The 22,426-nt window shown below is 39.3% G+C and overlaps 1 protein-coding gene across 6 annotated transcripts in view; it reads left to right on the top strand.

Annotated features, from left to right (window-relative positions):
- The window catches only part of pbx3b (pre-B-cell leukemia homeobox 3b), a 59,101-nt gene extending 56,811 nt beyond the window's left edge, over nucleotides 1–2,290 (top strand). For 4 of the 6 annotated variants that reach the window (XM_056418171.1, XM_056418173.1, XM_056418172.1 and 1 more), the window contains one exon: nucleotides 636–726. Coding sequence is in view for 2 of the 6 variants with exons in the window: in XM_056418169.1 (XP_056274144.1) it covers nucleotides 636–728 (93 nt within the window). In the remaining 4 variants the exon portion in view is untranslated. Of the gene's footprint in view, nucleotides 1–635 lie in introns of all 6 variants that reach the window. The other 2 variants (XM_056418169.1, XM_056418170.1) reach the window with 1 other exon arrangement.
- The last annotated feature ends 20,136 nt before the right edge of the window (nucleotides 2,291–22,426 follow it).

A 22,426-nucleotide genomic window follows, 5' to 3' on the forward strand; every position in this document is an offset into this window, starting at 1 on the left:
ATGATCCCCGCTAAAACAGCAACTGACGGCACTGAGCAACCATGACGAGAGAGAATCGGAAAACAAAATACGTTAAATATAGAAACAAAGATTATATTTTGAATAAGTCAAAGTGTGGCAAAGCTCCTATTGTGTAGCAGCAAAGCTTGAAGTCCCACATAGATATATTAGCATAGACTAACCTTTAGCGTGGTTGGTGGTGACGTAGAGGGATCCAGTAAAGGCTAGGTCATGCCTGGAGCAAAGCAAAGTCAGGCTGGCTAAGACCGGCTCTCTTGGAGAGACCCTGCCCTGTCACTTTCACTCAGCTCCCCCACCTCACCCGACCCGAGCCCTCCCTCTCCTTGACTGACAGGAAAATATGTAGCGACAAGCTGTCGGCCGCTGCCGAAATCTGCTTAGACACTGATTCCAGGGACTGCTCCGATTGGTCGGGACACGAGACAAATTTGTTTTTCAAGATGCTGATGCTACTGTAATGCAGAGCCTTATCACGCTGTATGTAAAACAGGTTGATATCAGCTGACACATTAGAAGCTAGTTTGTGTTGTGTTACATTTTGGGGATACAAATGTACCACGCTCATATTGCAGAGAACGTGATCGTAATCTCAACCTCTTCCATTTGTGTCCCAGGCTAATGGGGGATGGCAAGATGCAACGACTCCGTCTTCTGTAATATCTCCGACAGAAGGACCCGGAAGTGTGCTCTCCGATACCTCAAATTGATCCGTTATTAATGCATCTTCGCCTCGAGCTGGGCATGGACTCTTCTCACTGACTGCAGAGGATATACGAAGAAGAAGAAAAAAATACTTTTCACAACAGATCAGTTTGTCCAGTACCTTAAAATTTGCCACACACAGATGACATCATGCTTCCTGAGCGTTCAGTGTTTTCTTTCTGTCTTCATAAATCAGATGTAATCACCGTGCTCTTATTTGTTTGTCGTAGGGGTAAGCACACACATGTACAAATGGAAAACAGCTCTCTGAGACTCAGTAAACTTTCAGGATAATTAGCTCCTCTGAACTTAAAGTACTGGATGACACTCACATTTAATTTGACATTTTAAATGCAGCCATTTGTTTGATTCTTACTATAATTACTACTCCCATTTTGATAATTGGGTTTTCATTCAGTGCTTACAATACATAGATTAAAGCAGCTGTTTCTTTGACTGTAATGTGCTTGCAATCTTGTCCAGCAACTCAACAATGCTACTGTTGACAGCTCAATGGCAGCTTTGTAGTTACTTTCAAGATTTATTTTTGCCTTACAGCCGTGTACATTAGTAGAAGGAAATGGCTATTCAAACTCTGGAACATAAAGAAGTATAATTGATTGCTTGACTATGACATGACACCATTCCATATTTTATCATTTGATGTTTAGTATGTACATATGTAAACATTTGTTTTGTACTGCTTATCAACAAATCCCCCACAGTATATCATTCATGGCACACAGGAGCAGGCCCCGTTACACAGGAAAAGTTGTACATAATATAGCTCAAGAGTAATTATACATCCCACAAATCAAAACACAGCTTTATTACCTCATTCAAATTCACAAAAATACAATAATTTCCAACATTTCTGTAGCTTAGAGTGCTCACTTACTACCTCTAAACAATATCACCACCATAGATTATTTTGCCCTTATGTAATGTTTTTATTTTTGTTATTTTGATTACATCCTGGAACACTGTAAACTCTACATCCTCCATGTAATCTAATGTATATTTTAATCTTTTAATAAAATGCTGTTGCTGTACTGCAACGTAAAATGACAAAAATAAAAAATGAAAATGATAATATTAATACCATGAGAACGAGATGGCGAAGGGGGGACTTAAGAAGAAGTTGTTGGTCTGTGGCTTTTAAGAGGCAGTGCGATGAACATTGTTGATAACTTAACACCAAACAGTAAAACTGTTGTAAATATGGAAGAAGAAAAAAACATTTTGAATGTTGCTCATCTTGTTACTAAATCATGCAGAAAAAAGAGGAAAGAAAATCACTATAAAAACTGTAATGCATAGAGGTTTCAGTATTCAGAACTGTACATTTCCAGCTCTGTTCAACAGGGTTCAAAACTTGTTTTCTCTCTTTTCTATTGTATGTGATTCTGAAACTGAAAAAGTCATGAAAAATGATTTGTGGCAGTGATTCTAATGTATTAAAGATGTTTAGTGTTACTTTCTAACCAGACTACACCCTGGACTGAAAAGTCTTCCTTGTGGTAGTTGTGTAATTTCAAACATGAATAAACCTTTTGCTTTCATGACAGCAAGTTGTGCTTTCTTTTGTTGAGTCAGTGGGAGGGGCTTTGACCTTTGGCTCCTTCACAGATCGCCAATTAATTTAAGCCTGTACATCTGCTGTCTCATAATTTTCTTCGGTCCCCTTTTCAATGATATAACATCATCTATGTTCATGTTTTTAACCAATTCTATTGTGCTTATTTACATTTTCTTTATTTCCTCATTCATCAAATGTAAATTCACGCAAATATTTCAAGTCATTTAAGCATCATTGGCACGCAGTGATCCCTGCATTTATATGCCCTGCTATCGGCCTTTGCTCCTGCTTCATATGGGGAATAGAAGGTTGAGACTTAACCTGGTGTGTACTGTGGAGCTGACATGGTTCGCGCAATTAACTGAAATGTCAGGCACTTCTAATTCAGGTTTTTTGGTCTGTCTGTTGTGGAAAGGCTGCCTTAATGGATCATTGGCTACCAATTCCACATGGAGATTGACATCCATTTATTCTCATTTTCTCAGTCGAGTTCTTCATTCCTGTCTTCCTCCTCGGCCTCGAGTCCAGTGTTCGTGTCTCAGTCATGGATTTCTGACTGAATCATTGAGTGTTATACCACCACTCACAATGTGCAGCTAATTTAAACGTCTCTCTGTGTGTGTGTGTGTGTGTGTGTGTGTGTGTGTGTGTGTGTGTGTGTGTGTGTGTGTGTGTGTGTGTGTGTGTGTGTGTGTGTGTGTGTGTTCATGTCTACTGTTTGTTTTGATTCCTACACCAGTGTACATCGACAGGAAAGAGAGAAAAGAGATGTAACACTGTAGCATGAGTTTAATTCAAGCGCAAAGCACAGACGGTTTCCCGAGACAGCAGATTTGTCCACTCAACCAGTGCAGAACCTCATCGAACACCTTTCTCTGGAAATCATATCTTCATCCTGATATCACACACACACACACACACACACCACACATGTCCAAATGCATGGAGATATTTTTTTTCAGAGCAAATTAAATTAAGAGTCAAGTGCATTTGATCAAAAAAGGAAACTGTAAACTACTTTGCATAGCATTATTTTTTTAATGATTAATGATAATTATTGAGTTCTGCTTGAGGGAGATTTTGGCAACATTTCAGCATTATTTTAGTTAACATGATGTGCATCTGCCTAAGCTAGTTTCCTTCATTTTAATGCTATTTAAGGCCATTCTCTACTTATAATATTAGGTGTCCATGTACATGCATATTCACTCTCAAAAGAATTATGAAACTATTTGCAGTTTCAAGTCCAGTACTGATGTACCCTTCCGTTTGAATTACAATCTATCTGCTCATTCTTCTATTACAAATAGATACATTTGCTTCCCCGAGACTTCAGCTATTGGATTTTAAGTACTGCACTCAGCAAAATTGGCCCAAGAACCTTTTAAATAACGAAGTTACATTTTCTGAGATTATGCCTATTAGAGATTGTTCTAAGGTTCATTAAAGACAACATTTTCTAAGTAAAATTCACCATGAAAAGCATGCATCATTAAATATGGAAATCCAAAAATATATTAGCAATACGCACATAGCTAGTGCCAATTAAATTAGAGAAATATATCATTTATATTATTAAAGTAGAGTTCATATTAGATTAAATATCAAATGTAATACTTTCACAGATTGATTTATAGCTTATAGTGCATTGTTCACATAACCATGGTATATTATATTTCAATAGAGGATGTTGATATTTCAATGTAATAAAAACTGCTAAATTAAATTGTTAGGAGGTTTAAACAGGAATGCTGAAGCTGGCATATTTTTCATTCTTAAATGCGACTCTATATACACACAAAGCCCTTAAAACATAATTGATGTCTATAACTACTTAAGATGTACTCCTTTCTAAAAGAACATATTCAACATGTATAGCTTCAATGCTTGATCAAAGACGGGGATCTATATACTGTATGAGGAACACACAGATTCAGTTCAGTTTATTTAATAGAAAGCAACTTTATACACACACTAATGCAAAAGTACGCAGTTATAAGACAATCTTCTCCTCGGCCATATTGCATATCATTACTGTTTTATTATCCTTCATTATTTGTTTATTCACTAGCCTGTATGGATGCCCAGAGGAAGAGGAATTATCCCTGTGACAAATGTATTAATAAACACTGATATCTGCTTACAACTATATCGTGAGTATTAAACCATTTATTCACTATTACCAAAAAATGTAAAAAACTTTGAAGCAACAACACTGAACCCAGCAGTGCTTTATGATTCATCCCGACTACCAGTGAATTCCTTCAAATTGGTTTTCATTCCCTTACATTTATTTTTTCTTACTCCATATTGCATCTAATCCATGCTGAGAATGCTTCTATCAAATTGCAATGCTGATCTTAGATAATATGCTTTACTGTTATTGTGATTTTTTTATTTTTATTACTTTAGTTGACTGTGAAATATATATTTTTAAATCCACGATTCCCCTTTACAGATTTGGTCTGCTTGCTATGTGATTTTTGTGTGTGGACCAGTCGCTCTGTATAATTATTTTAGCTCCTGTAAGAGCTGCTTCATGAGACGCTCATAAAGCCATGAGCATGAGAGTGTACAGCAGTTTGATTTACTCAGCAGGAGTATAATGGACCGCAGACTGCTTGCACTGATCTCTTCAGCAGCCCTGACTTCTATTACGAGATGAGTCCTGAGTGGCCTTTGAGCTTAAAACAGTGGAGTTAATTAACATTTGATCCGACCTCTCCTTACGTCTTGAGAAGTTCATTTGCAATTTCATTTCAGCCCATTCGTCCATTTCGGTGCTCAAAGATTGCTTTCTCTGAACTGATGGTGGCTTATCGTAGCTTGTTGGGCAAAAGCAAGCATGTGAAGGCTTGTGACAGGAGACAGATGTTTGCCTTACCTCTTAGCAGACGCGTGTCAGCAAGCAGGGGGCTTCCTTTGTGATGCTCAAATAAACTGACACCAAGTCACGGGAAATAGAAAACAGCAACCAGAAATACTCAAAAACAGGACATGTATCTGTCTTTTTCTGTGTCTGTCTGTCTCTTACACACATACACATATTGCACAACACAAATTCAATATATACATCATGTAACTTTATTAAATCAGTGGCTGCATTTATTTAATGTTTGGACCTTTCTAATTCGGTTTCACAAAGACTTCATTACCGAGCCCAACGTATCATCAGTCACTGAACCTACAAAGCAGGTGCAAATCACCGAGGCAGATGATAGATGAAACCTACGGAGCACCATTTCATATAAAGCCACTAAAGACTCAAGTACCATAATATAAAACTGATTGTCGTGACAGCTCTTAAATTCATTTGATCTATAGGGGTGCAGCATCTGCTTTTGATTAAAAATTGTTCCTTCATTCATACCTTATCCATACTTTTACTTTTTTTTTTAAATAGATATGTTAATGTGCGTAATTTGTATAAATGATTAAATATTGTGCTGGGCAGGGGCATTGACATCATGCAAACATGGCACCCTGAAAAGATTACACGATAAACGTTAAACTCAACACTCCCACTAATGTTTTATTGGGCTCTGACTGGAACAACTGGGAAGATGTCGACATAAAGATGTACTCTACCACAGCTGAGTTTCATGCATTGGTTTTAGGTGATTACAATAAAGAATAAAGATCAATAACTAAACATATTACATTCAAATTGACGACATTAATTTGAATTTTATTAAATATGAGAAAAAGAAACACATTCAGTGTGTTTGTCAGAGCTTGTGGTGAGAAACATGTAATGTAAATATATGTTTTGATGGTTAACAAAAAAATGGTTGGCACCTTTTAATGAAAACATCAGGGGATGGAAGCATCTAATTTCCATTTCCATGTCCATTATAAGTTCACTGGTATTTTCTCCTGGCATAAGTGAAACAAATATACATTTTAAGAGTTATTTGTAATTTAAATCACAACTAACTGCATACATCAGTTTACCCAAAACACTATACACTCACTGGGCTCCATTTGTTTCTTATAAAAAAATGTCAAGGAAAATATGTCTGCAAATCCGTGGCTATCAACTGTGAACCTTTGGTATTGGTGCATGGTACGTCAGCTGAGAGTTGGCAGGGCATGCCCAAAGACAACTGTAGAACTGTTCAGGCTGATGGAAAATGTGATGAGGTTGGCAGGGCCAGTAAAAAGAAGTGCTGAGTCAAGGGAACGCCCTAAACCTGTGATTGGGCAGCAGCCGTGGCATGAAAAATGACCCTGTCGCTGAGCGAATGACCCGGTGACGACGTCAGAAGTGGACGAAGAAATCTGCGGGTTGACGGTGCTTAGACTGGGAAAAAATGATGTAACATTTGTTTTCCTCCTTCATACCTAACACAGGACATATGTCAGGACACATATTTAAATGAATTAAATTAAACATGAATTACTTGATATAAGTGTTGGATGCTATTGGCATATCGTGATGAAGTGTCCACTCTCCAAGAGGTTTAAAGAGGAAATGCAATGTCCTGTCACCACCCAGGCTTCTGTTTACTGTTTACTTCCTCTCTCTCCCGGGGTCTCACTCTTTGTCACCCGTCTTTGCTTGGATATGCGTCCTGACATCCAAAAGCAACCAATCCTGTTGTCAACTTCTGGAAGAAAAGATAAAGCGGCTCAACCAATTTGTTATCCAAGATTTGGCAAGTGGGTCATTGAATAAAAATACCAGACAACAGAATAAATGGATGTACCAGCTTTAAATAAAGGTATAACGTGACACGTCTACCTAAAGTGACAACATGTTTGTGACTAGATGCCTGTGATGTGATTTTGTTTCAGCAGGTTCACATCCAAGCGTCTGCAGAGAGCAGTCATTTGTTCTCGGTGCAACTAGATTGTGAAAATGAGCCCACTTTGGAGTTGTACCGGTCCGTTTCAGTGCTTCTCTCCAGCAGCACAGATCATGGCTCACAGTGTAGCTTCTGTAGGTGTTCTCGGGTGGCTTTTTGTTTGTGTGAGCCACAACAACTGGTTGTGTTTCGTCTCTTTGTGCTGGACTGTCTCAACCATGGAGCCTAACTACTATCAATTTAGTTTGAGTTTAGCAAAGAGATTGACTTTAAGACATTTCCAAAGATCATCTACTTGACGATTCTGTCTCACTTCATACGACACCCAACAATGAGCAAAAGGTGTGTCTTACTGTGTGTTCATAGTGTTCAAATACACTAATAGATGCACAAAGATGCCAAAAAGACAGACATTTTCCCAGAGAGAAATATGTGAAGAAGCAAAACAATTGCAAGAATCAAATAAATATTCAGAAGGAAGAACATCGTTTTCCGGAAAAAAATCCATAAAGAACTTAAGCTTCTGGTGAGTGATGAAGTACAAGGGATAAGAAGAAAACCACTCAAACATACAAGCGGTGCATCTTGTGTCCTCTAGCTTACAGCTGGAAGTTTGGGGTGAACATAACACCCAGTGGTCAAACTCCTGTGAATAACGCAAAGCACAATATTACCCTCACTTTCTATTGGAGTACAATCTCAAAGGTTTTATTCAACATTGTGGAAAATACCCAATTTATTTTGAGATTGTAAGATGTGATGATAAATACCATACTCATACCTATCTGCTAAATATGAGGCTGCATGCACAGCTAGTTAGTTTAGCATAAATAATGTATTCACGGTGATACAACTTGCCTGGATATGTCCACATGAGTTGTAGTTTTACAGTGCGTTATATCCTCGACTATTTCTATAGTGCAGTGACCTCCTGTTCTCGCCTTATCGTTGCCTGACAAGTTCAGATTCCAGGAAGTTGCTGCTCTTACACTAACTTCCAATTAAATGGCAAGTGGTCACTCTTATACTTTTTCTACCTAAAAAACATCAACTATAATGCGTGCACAACACAAGTGCGAGAAGGGTGAGTGTCTTTCTAGCGAAGCGAGCGGCTTCCACTAGTGGGCCAAGCTAACTCAGAGTTTTATATTTAGAGGACAGAAATTAAAGCGGTTTCAATATTCTCATTCATCTCTCAGCAAGAAAGCAAAGTACATCTCACTGAAATCTATCCAAACCTGAAATCCACCTTCCAGCTGCTTGGATTTTGGTAATTACTTGAAACGACAACACATTTTTGCAACACATTTTGCCTCCTCCATGAACTATCGAGTGCAGCGTGGCTATAGGCTACATTGTGTAATGGGAAGTCATTAGCTTTTGGTCTGATGCAGTTTGTTTTCAGTCCCTCGCTGCTACATTTATATTTCATATCTTTTGTTTCACACTGTATTAACAGCTGTGGCTTGTTTTTGCCATCTGCAGACAATTACTTTAGTTTACTCGGCTTTGTAATAATAACATGTTTTCTTCTTGCAACTCTCTCAATAGACAACATACCGCACATTCTTGACAGGTGCTGAGGCATTTGCTCGGGAGACATGGTGAGGAGGATTATTACTGCATTATTTAGATCTCCTGAAATAAACAAACACATTCCCCTCCTAGCATCATGTGTGACTACCAAGTCAGCATTGTGTTTTGCTTCGCTCCAGCTCGGAGCAGCCAATTATGATTTACGTCAACTACCAAGAACCTCAGTGCCCCTTTTCGCTACCAACAAGACCCACTTAGTGTTGAATATTTCCCCCTCCATACCCTCTCATTTGCTCAGTATCTCCTCCTTTTATGACCTTTTTACATTCACCTTGCCTTGTTTTACCTTCTTGCTATCACCGCAGTGGCTCGGGTTCCGCCCCACAGTCTAGTTTCAGTATAATAACTTGACACTTCACATTGCATTAGTCTTAGTCCCGACAACAAGGTTATGTGACCTATAGTGTCAGAGAGCATACACCATACTTGCCTGGAGTAGCTATTTATCAAGACAGCTTTGGGCCACCTATGATTCAGAGCAGAACAAATACAGATGTGAGGCGGTTTTACTGAGGACATATTTGTCCAGCAACCAGATTTTTGGCGAGCAAACGCCATCACACAGTTGCCTCTCACAGGACCTGAATCAGACATTTAATCTTATATATATCGCAGGGATGTATATCATTACTTATTTAAAAGCATTGATGTCATTTTCCTAATAATGTGGTGTTAAATTGGGAACTTTTTATATGTTATTCATTCCGCGTCATGTTTCTTATTGATTAAGAGCACTGAGTGGGAGTGTGGAGGGCCGTGCAGTGGATGGACACAGTGAGGAGAGAAGGAGGCTGCCTCTGTACCCCGAGGAAGTCATTAGGAGACCAGTGACCTCACTGGTGCAGCGCTCAGAGAAGCTGCCCACGGGCATGATGTCATAGTTTACATGCCATCAGTCATTCTACCACCCCTGGTCATCAAACCTGACGAGCATATAGATATTGACCACTTGAGATCATGAAGAGGAAACATGTTTAACCCTTGTGTTGCCTTAGGGTCATTTTGACCCGAATCAATATTACACCCTCCCCCCGCTTTAGGATTAATTTGACCCCATTCAATGTTTAATGTCGGTGTTCTTTCGGTAGTCAACAAACAAACATAAAGTGCCTCACACTTAAACTTGGAAAACAATATTAATTCGAATAATTTTCTGGAGGTTTTAATTGCTGGCGTCAAATTGAACCCAAAGGGTAAAATATGTTAGTAAATATAAAGGTAACAGGAGGGTGAAACATTGAATCGGGTCAAAATGACCCAAAGGCGGGGGGAGGGTGTAATATTGATTCGGGTCAAAATGACCCTAAGGCAACACAAGGGTTAAGTGAGCGTTTTGTGTTTATTACAACAGACACCGACCATGTTGCTGTATTCTCAGTTTCATCATGTGGTATCAGAAGATTTAAGATTAACACATTTGAGGGAAGCATATATTTTACAAGGGTTATTCATGCTTGAATTGCCTTCTGGTGATATTTTGGTTTAAAACCTAAACACAATTTAACCATCTGGGTCTGAACCACTGTTTCTGATTCTCTAACACACAACTTTCTGTTTTCCAGAGCAATTCTTCCAGGACATGACACAACACTACATGTTTGGAGTAAAATATGTTTTCTCAGACACCGTAGTCATACATATTATCTATATACACTTCTTCTTCTTTTTTTACCAATTGTACATTATATCCTTTTGTTTCTCTTTTTACGAGGCATTTCTTGGTGCATTAGCTCTTAGAGTACATCATCAGACAAGGGTCATCAAGCAAGCTCAGATTGAATTTATATTACAGCCACAGACAACAACTGAATAGCACAACACATAGCAGCAGCACTTTGACAAACTGACATTATCATGATGATTAAACCAGCAACAAAAAAATGACTGTACGCTTACTGGTGATCAAGTCAGAGGCATTCAAACAACACAGTGTCCATCTGCATTCATCAAAAACCCCTTGAGACTTGTCACATGTCTCTGCATGTGCTTCAAGAATCACCTCAGAAAGCAGAGTAACCAGTGTGGCTACTATGTTGATACAATCTGCACCACTCTGCTGCATAATTTATTTTATTGCACAAGAAGTAAACCTCTATCACTCTTCCACACAAACGCAGCCTTAGTAAATGTGTTTATCTTGTTTATTTCCCTCTCCCTCTCTCTCTCTCTCTCTCTCTCTCTCTCTCTCTCTCTCTGGGTCTCTGGGGTCCGAGCCGCCCCTGTCTGCTTCCTGGTGGTGTCTGGGAACCCAGGTCTATGAGGCACCAGGATCATTTTCCCTCTGTAGCTGTTGTCACGAGCATGGACCCAACTAATTCATCTTGCTAATGGCAGGTGGGTCAGTTGAGCGCTATAATTGTGATTTCCGTTTTCTCTTTCCCTCTTTTTTGTGTGGCTGTAGATCTTTGATCTAATAAAAATAGCAGAACCTGCTTTACAAGAAGACAGCTCTACCTGCCATCAACATGTTTTACCATATCATTAGGAAGATATGCAAATACACTTGTGTTTTCAGTTAAAAGAAAAGAATGGCGAATTGTAAAGATTCAGAGTTTAGTGTTTTGAAATGCCACACACATTTGGTTGAACTGGTTATATGATTAAAGACTGAAATACACATTTTGTTTCTTATGTTTTTTTCTTTTTCTAAGTGAATTAAGAAATGAGAGTATGATTTTAGGTAATTTAAGCCTTTGAGTGGCATTAAGATTGTATCTGTGTTGCACAGAACCAACTGCTGGTCATGAGATAAATAAATAAAGACTTTTTTACCTATGGTCTGGATATAATGAACTCTATATGCTTTTTAAAGAGTGAACAGATTTTTTTCTTCTTAACAGAATGAATTCAGCAGCCATTTGGAGTCACTGGGGCTTGAATCTCCAGAGAGCAGTGGACATGGAATGAGCCCGGGCTGATTTCAGTCAGGAGGAAGGTCGTCCCCACACAAATGAAAAACATGAGAAGTGGTTGAAGGTCTAATCAAGTCCTCAGACTGCACTCACTGGGAGCAATTACGTTCCTCCCTCTCCCTCAACATAGGTAACCAGATCCTTATATTGACATTCTCAATAAAAGGTCATTTACTGTATGGATAAATTGATCAGCCTCTATAAGCCTGAGAACCTTCTTGAATATAATGAACTTGAAGATTGTGGTCAGAGCTCTGACCAACAGTTGGACATAAAATCGAAAAAACTATTCACATAAAAGAACAAGAGGAGTACATTTAATACATTAAATGCTTGCGCTGTGTGTTTAGAATTTACATGCATCTTCGCTGCATGAATTTCAAGACCTTGGCACCGAGTCCAACCAAACCGCAGGAATTCATTACCATCATTGCTATAGCCTGACACAAATTAAGTCCTGGTACTTTCTGTCTTGCCTCTCAGACCACAAGACTTCCCCATACGGCATCCTTAAGTTGTATGGTTGTCGTAGGCACTTGTTGTCAAGTCTGTTCGCTTGCAGCTCCGTCTGTCAAAGCCTGTCAGGACCACGCAGACTGGCAGGGAGAGAGAGACCATTTTCACACTTTGATTCCACCGAGAACGCACCAAAAACTCCTGTTTGCCTCTGAGCCAAAATGTAAAATTTACTCCTTGTGAATGTTTGTTGTCTCTGCATATTTTTCCGGAAGCATGAAGTAATAGGGTAAATACCATACATGATATACCACTATAGCAGAATTCTACAACGTCCAAAATGTAGGATGATGCCGTTTTGGCTTTAAAACCCGATTTCAAAAACGGATTTTATATGAGAACATATTTCCTCTCTCTATTTTTCAACCCCCGAGGAGGAGTAAACGTGTCTCTGTTTTGTTATTGAGCATCTGGCTTTTACAACACAAGCTAAAACTAAATGCAACTTTGATGCTTACCAAGTAAAACTCGAAAAAGGGGTGAAGATTCTTAATGATACTATACGAGTTGGGATTTGCAAAGGTTTAAACGCAGAAAATACACAGATTTAGGTGTCACTTGTGAGTCAGACTGAGTTCCTTTTGCCAGGGTCATAAGGAGCAGATATAAATGATCTTAAATGTGTCGATCGTCTTAAGCTTCAGTGGAACAGAGTAACACAGGTTGCGGCCTTTCTTGTGGGCAGCTCTTGAAAGGTAACCGCCATATGTCCCCAGTCGGTTAGTAAAATCCCCACCTCACAGTCAACGCTGAACATTATGAAAAATCAGATAGCATCTAATAAATAGCTTTGCACATACTGTAGGTACACAAAAAATACTCTACACTCCAGGACAGCATTAAGGGGAAACACAAAAAGGACTCATGATGGTGGTGGGAAGTCAGCCATCATTTCCCTTGAAATTATTTTTATGCCACCCCTGTATTTTCATGCCACCCCTGTATCTTTGTTAATTACTTCCACAGCAATACACCGATTCCCTTGGGCTCTTTACCAAAAAACAATAAACCTTGTTTCACACTGACTCACCAATTGGCAACAACTGCAAAAGACACCGGAATAGGGTAACCCATTAACCAGAAAACCCATTTGCCCTGATTGGTAACACTTACACTTTTTCGTTAGTGTTTGACCTCATGAAACGATAGAAATGCTGTTGTTGTCTTTCTTTTTATTTTTCAAAAATAGAGTCAGCTTATGATTATATAGCTTTGATGTGTATACGTTGTATACATCTGATATGACTAAACATCTGTTTATTTATGACATATTTGTTATCTATGAACACTATTGCATGCTTGTACTGTGCTTTCAAAAATTATAATGATACTATTTTCATTTGTATTATATGCTTCTTCAATCTTCTCTTTTTGCGGCTTTATAAGGTGTACAGCAGCTGTATTTTGTACGGTCTGACGTGTAATGTTCAAAAACGGGAGAATACAATTGACTCTAAATAAGAACACTGCAGTCTATTCTCAGTATAAAGGCGGGTTTTTTTCCCGTCTTTCAGCAACATATTAGCAATATGAAGCTAATTTATTATGCGTGTAACCAAATCTAAACTCTGTAGGGGACAATTATCATGTTTTCCATAAAGAGTTTCTTCAAATTCCAGTTTTAGATTATTCACTTTCTTCACATTTCATGGTGTTTTGTCTAATATTTAGATAATTTAATACAGAGGCAATTGAAAAAACATGAGATTCATTTTTCACAGATTTCTACACATTTTGGCACTTGGACTTGCAATGTGCAAAATACATTACATTTTGGGGAAAACTGTTTCCAAAGCAATAATACACATTCAGTGCTGCATGTATCTGCCTTTATTTGTTAAATTGTTGTTTAACGTTATTTTGGAGAAAGTTAATCATTTGCACATTTTTACAACAAACTCACTTGCATAAATGTTACTTTGCAAACTAGATCCAGCAGACAGCGGTAAAAACCATAACTTCTAGGCAGCAATGGAGCAAGGGCTCTGTCTCTGACTTCAATATTAATAAACATTGAATGTGTGCGTGCTCGAAGCTCGCGCTGCATCTTGGGAGGCAGGCGCCGCCGTGCACAATGTTAAACGTAGTTTGACAGACTTAACGCTTTGTGCTGCTTGTGTCGTCTACAGACGTGCTGTACCTCGGCTCATGGACTGAGGTTCATTGTTGCTGCTGAGCGCGGGTGGTTGTCCTTCTAAAGCTACATTCTGTGTAACCACTGGAGTTCACGAGGACCAGTGGTTCACCTGTAGGACCAGTGGTTCACCTGTAGGCTCAGCGACAATCTGCCATTGCGTCTCAAATTACCACCGTCAAAATAACTCCGCTAAAGCGGAAAGGTGCCGGTGTTACGGTTTAACAGGCGACCGTGTTAACAGGTGACTTTTCACGTATAGCTGTACTCGTGAATGCCAGTTTAATTTTGTAATGAAAGTCAACCCCTGGCTGTCATATATATATAAATAATATAATACAAATTAAAAAATGCAGCATTCACGAGGGCAGCTACGTGTTCTCTTCCTATTGTCAACAGCTGTCTAACTACGGCAACAACCGACGCATTTAGTTCAAAGTCGCCAGTTAACAGGGTCGCTTCTTAAACCGTAACACCGGTACAAGTGAGTGCACCTGAGCCTACGTGTGTTCGCTAATGGACGCAAATCGAGACAGCGCCCTTTCTGACAGCGCGGTCGCTGCTGATGACGCAAGGAGTCCACGTAGAAGTGGACCTGCTCCCTCCGGTTGTCCCCAGGTTAATGAACTCTTTTAACTATTTTAACTCTGAACTCTTAACCACTGTCATGGTTGTTAGCATTGTTCGTGCTGTCTGCACGGTCAGCTGTTAGCCACCGTGTTCCATCGAGATATGAGCACGTGTGAGAAAACTGACTGAATCACAGATATGTTCTGAAAACTGTTCATAACTTATTTAAAAGTATGGGTTTTATACTATGTGTAGCCTACTGCACAGTAAAATACCTGCATTGACATGTTGACTGTGTGTGAAGAGTGAAAGAGAGGCATTTTCACCTCAATGTACTTACCTTTACTTAACGTCTGTTCAAGGGGGAGCTTTCAAGATACTGCTAGATGGTGAAATGAATAATAATGCATTATATTGTAATTGTTTTATTTTGTGAGTAAAATATTAAACATAACCAGAAACATGTATCTGTTAGGGACACAGCACAATGTCTTAGAATAGTAACATGCTTCAATAATTTCCATATCTAACCAGCATTGTGAATCTTAAATGCTTTGGGGCCCTTTCAGCTGAGGGCCACAGGCAGTCTCCTACCTTGCCTATCAATACAATCTGCCCCAGGTGTTTTTTTCTTCCATAAACCAGACTGTGAGTAGCTGCAACTGGGTGTGTGACGCAACCTTCTTTGTTATGGCAGGTGTATTGCTGAGGACAGTAGGAAGCAGTGTCCAGTGCGAAGTTGTTTGTATGGGCGATACTCCTGAAATCTGTGAGCAGCAACACCGCAGACCAATCATCCGGCGTTCTCAACCTGCATGTTCTGAACCGCACTGCAATAGTCAAGTAAGATTTTCTTCATTGTTTTCTATCAGTCTGAAACGCAACCAGCATCCCAGCAGGCAGTGTTGGGTTACAGAGAATATTGTTTACTTTGGCTGTGTAAGTGAATTTGGTCCAAGTTCAACATGTAACACGCCACGCTCTGGCTGAGCTTTCTGTTGTCGCACTGTCGTAGAGAAACAAATGCCAAGATGTCAGTTTACTAGATAGCACTCATGAGTTCCTCACATTTGCAGTCATTCCAGTTTAATGGTCGTTTAAAAGCATTACGATTGTGTGTGTGTGTGTGTGTGTGTGTGTGGTTGCAGAGGAAAGCAGGTCCTAATGCAGTCATAACAGCCATAATCTCATGGAACACACTGTATTAGTGATGGTAATATAACAGTTTGGGTTAATATGTATGAAGTATGTTATTTTGTCTTTTTACAAAGCCACTACTTCCTTAACCCTCCTGTTACCTTAGGGTCAATTTGACCCCATTCAATGTTTAACCCTCCTGTTACCTTTAGGGTCAATTTGACCCCATTCAATGTTTAATGTCGGTGTTCTTTCGGGTCAATTTGACCCCAGGCTGTTTTTCACTGTGTCAAACATATAAGAAATATCAACTTTTTAATATATTTAAAGGGCTATTTAGGTAGTCAACAAACAAACATAAAGTACCTCACACTTAAACTTGGAAAACAATATTAATTCTAATAATTTTCTGGAGGTTTTAATTGCTGGCGTCAAATTGACCCCGAGGGTAAAATATGTCAGTAAATATAAAGGTAACAGGAGGGTTAAACATTGAATGGGGTCAAATTGACCCTAAGGTAACAGGAGGGTTAAAGAAGTATTTCGGAAAGAGGCATATTCGCTTTCTTGCTGAGAGTTAGATGAGAAGATTGATACCATCTTATTTGTACACTAAATATGTAACTGCAGCTACCAGCCGCTTTAGCTTAGTGCAGAGCCGAACAGGTTAACAGCTAGCTTGGCCACAGCCAAAGGTAACACAATCAAATTTAAAGCTTAAGCTCACTGAATAACCAACCGTACAACAACTAAAATGTAGAACCATAGTGGTTTTAAAGGGAGGTTAAAAGGCCTACCTTTGTGCCAGAAGCCGTGTTTCTCTGGACTTTTTGCTTTTCCCCTGCAACCTTCACTGTTATGTTACCTTTGCCCGGCGAGCTGGTTCCCCCAGTTTCCAGTCTTTATGTTAAGCTAAGCAAAGTCCGACTGGCTGCTATTATGGTGTATCAAACTGGAGGTCCCGTGCTCGATATAAAATGAGAATCTGAATGCGATAGATACGTTTAACAATATTTAATGGCAAGAAGTCTAAGCAGTAAATTGAAGCTACGATCGTCGGGCCGACCGGAATATTACGCCACAGACTAACAGCAAAGTAGCTGATAGGCAACTGTCTTGTAACCTTCCGACCGTCTAGAGAATGAACTCACCCTTTCCACCCGTATTTATTAGTAACGGCATCCACACCTCTTAATCCTGAAAGTTAGTTCCATTGGTCAGTTCAGCATGCTACACTCTAGTTGGCTTACGGCCAGGTCGTAAACAGGTATTAAAACAGGTCATAAAATAGCCGGGTCAAACGTCATGATCCCGCGACCAATATTACTTCCGGTCAGCTGTGTGATGAAAGTTCCTTTTCACAATAAAAGTCCCACATGTCACTCTCCTGCTTTAAGCAACGTCACGGACTTCAACCGGCTTCCAACTCATGTGTCAACATTGAAACAATAAACTAACTTTCATTCTCATGCGGCATACATATAATCATAAACACATACAATTATAAACATTACTTCTGCCATTGACATATACATAGAGTAGACATTACCCCGATGCTTCATAACACAGCAACAACAATATCAATATTCTCCCTAATATTTCCTATGATACTATCTTGCTATATGTATTAATTTAAAGCACAAACGTTCCCTATGTACATGTGCAAAGTCAAAATGACCTATTACAACTTAACACTGCTTTAGTCCTCAGCGGACAGATGGACAGTGGCACCATTCTCTTCTAACACTCAACAAGAACGAGAGTTAACACATTTCCCACAGACATTTTTTAAGCTATTACTTTATTTTACATATTTAATAAGTATTGATATTGCCACAGTGTCTGTGGTAGTCAGTGGGGGAAACAATGCAGCGGAGTCTTTTGAATAAGTAAAGAGACACTATTACTAACACATTCATGTTTGGCACGATCAGCAGTGAATCATAGATGTGGCGAAGGGCTGTATTTATCTGGGAACAGGACAGCGACTGAAGAGGGTTATCAACAGTTTCACACATCCACTGATTCCCCTTTGAAGTGAGATGCACTATAAAGACGTAAGAACAACGAACAGCAAGAAATGTTAGCAACATTGTCATGTTGTAATTATTTATGGAGTAGTGCATTGAAACTAATCACTAAGGTTCTGACAAAACAAGCCAGGCTCCGCGGCCTTTTACTTTTTTTTGTGTCCACGTCAACTGGTCATCTGAATGGCTTCAATGCAAAAAGTCCCTTTCAGCAAAAGGTGTCCCAGCCGTACATATTGTGATGTGGTCATCGTGCTTACTTGCAAAGTGCCAGTGTTATTCATGTCTGAGTGGGCATACGCCACACAAAGGGCACCTCACACAGAGTGGATTCTCGTCGTCGTGTAAGTCGAAGTAAAGCGGTTGAACTGATGCGTTGACATGACATCACAGCCATCCTCCACATCAACACATAGCTGGCTTTCTTTGGAAAGTGATGATGATCTTAGCTGTGCTTCTCATCAACAGTGAGAAAGATTGCAGCGCACAGCTGTCCGCGCGCCACATCCATTTGACATGTTGACACAGTGGCTCTTTAAAAGTGCATGTGTCAGGAACCAGGAACTAATAGTGCAACGCCTAACTTCAGAAGATTAGCCAAGCAACAACATAAGCTGCGGCTGCTCTGGTGTTCAGATGCTGCTTTTGAAAAATGTGCGTGGCGCTCGTACGCGATGAGAGGGAAATGAAGGCGACGGGAAAGGCTCCGCAGGAGTGGAAAATAAGTGAAATGTAAGTCACAGGTAGCGATATTTTGATAAAGTAATCATGCTTCAGGAGCAAAGCTCGGACTCTGATATCAGCCTTTGGTGATTCCACGAAGCTCCACCGAACATGGCAGCATCAGATTTACAAATTGAAAATCATTAATAATTCTAACCAGGATGTGATAAATCTGGAATCACTCCCGATGAACCTGGACACACTTTCATAAATCAAAAAGATTACTTGGAAATTTTTAAAAATCTGATGTCAAAGTGTCAGGCTTACTAATGGTTTTTGCAGATCCCTCGCCGTGATATATCATTAATCTGAGATGCATTTGAAGTGTGTCACCGGGGCAATATGCGATCCCTCTAATATTAGGAATATGCTGGTCTGTGTCAATACAGGAGATAGCAAGGTTAAAAGCGTATGGGGGTGCTGGAGAGAAAGTCGCCGTGGGTTACATTTTGATAAGGTATATAATGAATAGCCTATTTAAAATCAGCGTGCATAGCATGAACCATATATCCGCACGTGGAAATGTTCCAACAGTTGTGGTGCGTCACGATGACGGTGTTATTGAGGATGATCACACATTGCGATCAAAAGGGACGACCTACTGTAGCAATGATAACAAACACTGGCGTTTCAATGCAGCTCTGTGGTTCCCTCCTAAATCTTGAGAATATATCCACACAGTGGACTCTGGATACCCAAAATTCACATCACTGCTGAAACACCTTTTATTCTGCGAGCGGCGTTGCTGAGACTTAAGAGTGCTGTTGTGATGAAGGAGGTATTGACCGTGATGGTGAACAGGGCGCCCCTGTAATCTAAATGTCATTCACTGAAAAGCATCTCCCACACAGCCAGTGGCTTTCATCTGAATGTGCCTCCCAAAGATTCAATTACTTTTTCTCTCCTTCTATTCCTTTCACCCTCTGATCCTCCACCCTCCTTCCCATGCACTAGTTGCTTATCGGCTGTGATTATAGTCATTATGAAGCAGCCGTGTCTGTAGTGGGATTTCACCAGGAGCAGACGTGCTCAGCCAGCTGCCTCTGCAACCACGTCCCGTTTAGTAAAAACACCGAATATTTCAACTCCAACTCCTGGTTTACCATCGGTTGTTGCACTGGAGGCATAACGTGTGAGCACATCACTAATACGTACACTACCGTTCAAAAGTTTGGGGTCACTTAGAAATGTCTTTATTTTTCAAAGAAAAGCACTGTTTTTTCAATAAAGATAACATTAAATTCAACAAAAATACACTCTATACATTGTTAATGTGGTAAATTAATATTCAAGGTGGAAGTGTCTGGTTTCTAATGAAATATCTCCAGAGGTGTATAGAGGCCCATTTCCATCAACGATCACTCCAGTGTTCTAATGGTACATTGTGTTTGCTAATCGCCTTAGAAGACTAATATCTGATTAGAAAACCCTTGTGCAATTATGTTAGCACAGCTGAAAACAGTTATGCTGGTGATATAAGCAATACAACTGGCCTTCCTTTGAGCATGAAGTTTGAAGAACAAAATTAATACTTCAAATATTAATCATTATTTCTAACCTTGTCAATGTCTTGACTACATTTTATATTCATTTGATAAATAAAAGTGTGATTTTTCATGGAAGACACGAAATTGTCTGGGTGACCCCAAACTTTTGAACGGTCGTGTATGTATTGTGTGCCACATATTCTGTAAACATAATTCACATGAAACAGGAATGACTCCATGCATACAACTCTATGAAGGTTATGCACTGTGATGCACAGCCGTGACTGTGTTTCACGACTGTGTGGTGAGGGGAGAAGTGTGGCAGCCTGAGGATAGAGGGCTGTATCAGACAACACATCTGCTCTTTTCATGTTCTGACTCGGTTCCTCGCACGTCTCCGTCTAGGTTTCAGCGGAGGGGGTGGAGTTTAAATCCAATGGAACAAAACTCATTTTTTGACAATGACATCAAAGGAGATGGCTGCTTTTGTGTTTGAAGTGGAGCATGTTTGAAGTGTTCTGAAGACAGTCGAGTGGTAGGGCAAGTTCATTGTTGCTTCGCTCTGGGGATGATTATCAGCGTGAATCTCTGAAACAACTGTCAGCACGACATGTGAATAATGATCTCCCTTTTTCACCTGCTGATGCCAAACCCACTCTGACACCTAAATACCTGCAGTACTGCCAGAGTTCAGACATTCCTTTCTTCCTTTTATCTTTGGCTGCAATTTTAGTTTTAGACGATTGTTGGAAAATTATTGAAATCATGGCAACATGTTTCTTTAAGATTTATAACTCATCCTAAGCATTTGTAACTGATTCAATCAATGAATGCCTGATCACAGAGTAACATTTTATCACAATGTACATTTCAGTATATTTAAACACCTTCGAACCCGCTGTTCAAAAACTATTCCTACCTAAATTTCCCTCGGGATTAATAAAGTATCCATCTATCCATCTATCTATCTCTCTATCTATTCAGAAATAATTTAACACAGAGTACATTTTTCAATATATAGATATATACATACTATCTTAAGTACAGAATCATTATTATTAGTTCTAAACAATTTCAATATATTAGTAATTCCTTCAAAATGTCCTTTTATCTTTTTACAGCTTTATTGTAGTGTGATTATAAATATATTGGCACTCCGAGATTCTTTGAAGGAAGAGTGCGATAAAAATGAAATGCATGATTATTATTATTATTATTATTATTATATTGTTCTAGTGCTTATAAATAAAATGCTACCATCATTATGTACTGATCACAGATATGTGACACTGTTTTTATCATTTACATTAGGCTAATGCACGTTACACTCCATTCATTAAGTGTTTATAAACTGCTTCTAAATGCTAAATATTTTATTTTTTATGAAATGTATTACTATTCAAAAACATGTGTTATGGATAAACATTGTCCACATTGAACAAATTTGTTGCTACGAATGTCAAATGATAATCATTTTTTCACTAGAAACACAATGTTTTCCTCTTCTCTCTCTGATGATGGTGCGAGTCAGAGAGTAATGGCCGACACTGCCCTTGAATATAAACCAGTCTCTGATATTAGCAACCATCATATAACTGTATGCCCTTAATGGTTACATTAGCCTAGTAAAATAGACAAGTTAACAGTCCTCCCAATACGCAGAGTGAGCTGTAGATTTAGTTGGGCCTCTAAAACCGTCCTCTGCTAACTATTATTGTACACGGGTTGGCAGTCTATAGTCCAGCCTGTAAAATCTTTCAGGAAGGGTCATTAAGGATATTTCATTATCTCCATATTGCCAAGGTCAGGTTGTCCATATATCCACTTTACGGCTGCTAGGGGAATATGCTGCGACTGTTGTATAATAGACCAGAAAATGTCCACACCAGGAATGATGGGAAATCAATATTGGGCCCAGCTCATCAATACAAACCCCATTTTCACAAGCATGAAGAAGGTACTCGGGGAAAAAACGTTGAGGAAAATAGATTGAATCAGAGCAAGGAAATAAAATAAACCAATGTTTTATTGTTAATAAAATGTTTGTATTTTTGGTGTACAATTTTCTGGGAGACTCGTCACAGAAGAGTTTTAAACTGGTTTGGCTTGATTTTGTTTTAATCTGCCAGCAGTGGATCAGGCAGTCCATAAATGTCCCAGCACAGTCGTGTAACCACGTTAAAGCAAAAAGAAACATGGGTTGTGACAATG

This window comes from Pseudoliparis swirei, chromosome 7 (assembly GCF_029220125.1).
Source record: "Pseudoliparis swirei isolate HS2019 ecotype Mariana Trench chromosome 7, NWPU_hadal_v1, whole genome shotgun sequence".
In the NCBI taxonomy this organism is placed as follows: domain Eukaryota; kingdom Metazoa; phylum Chordata; class Actinopteri; order Perciformes; family Liparidae; genus Pseudoliparis; species Pseudoliparis swirei.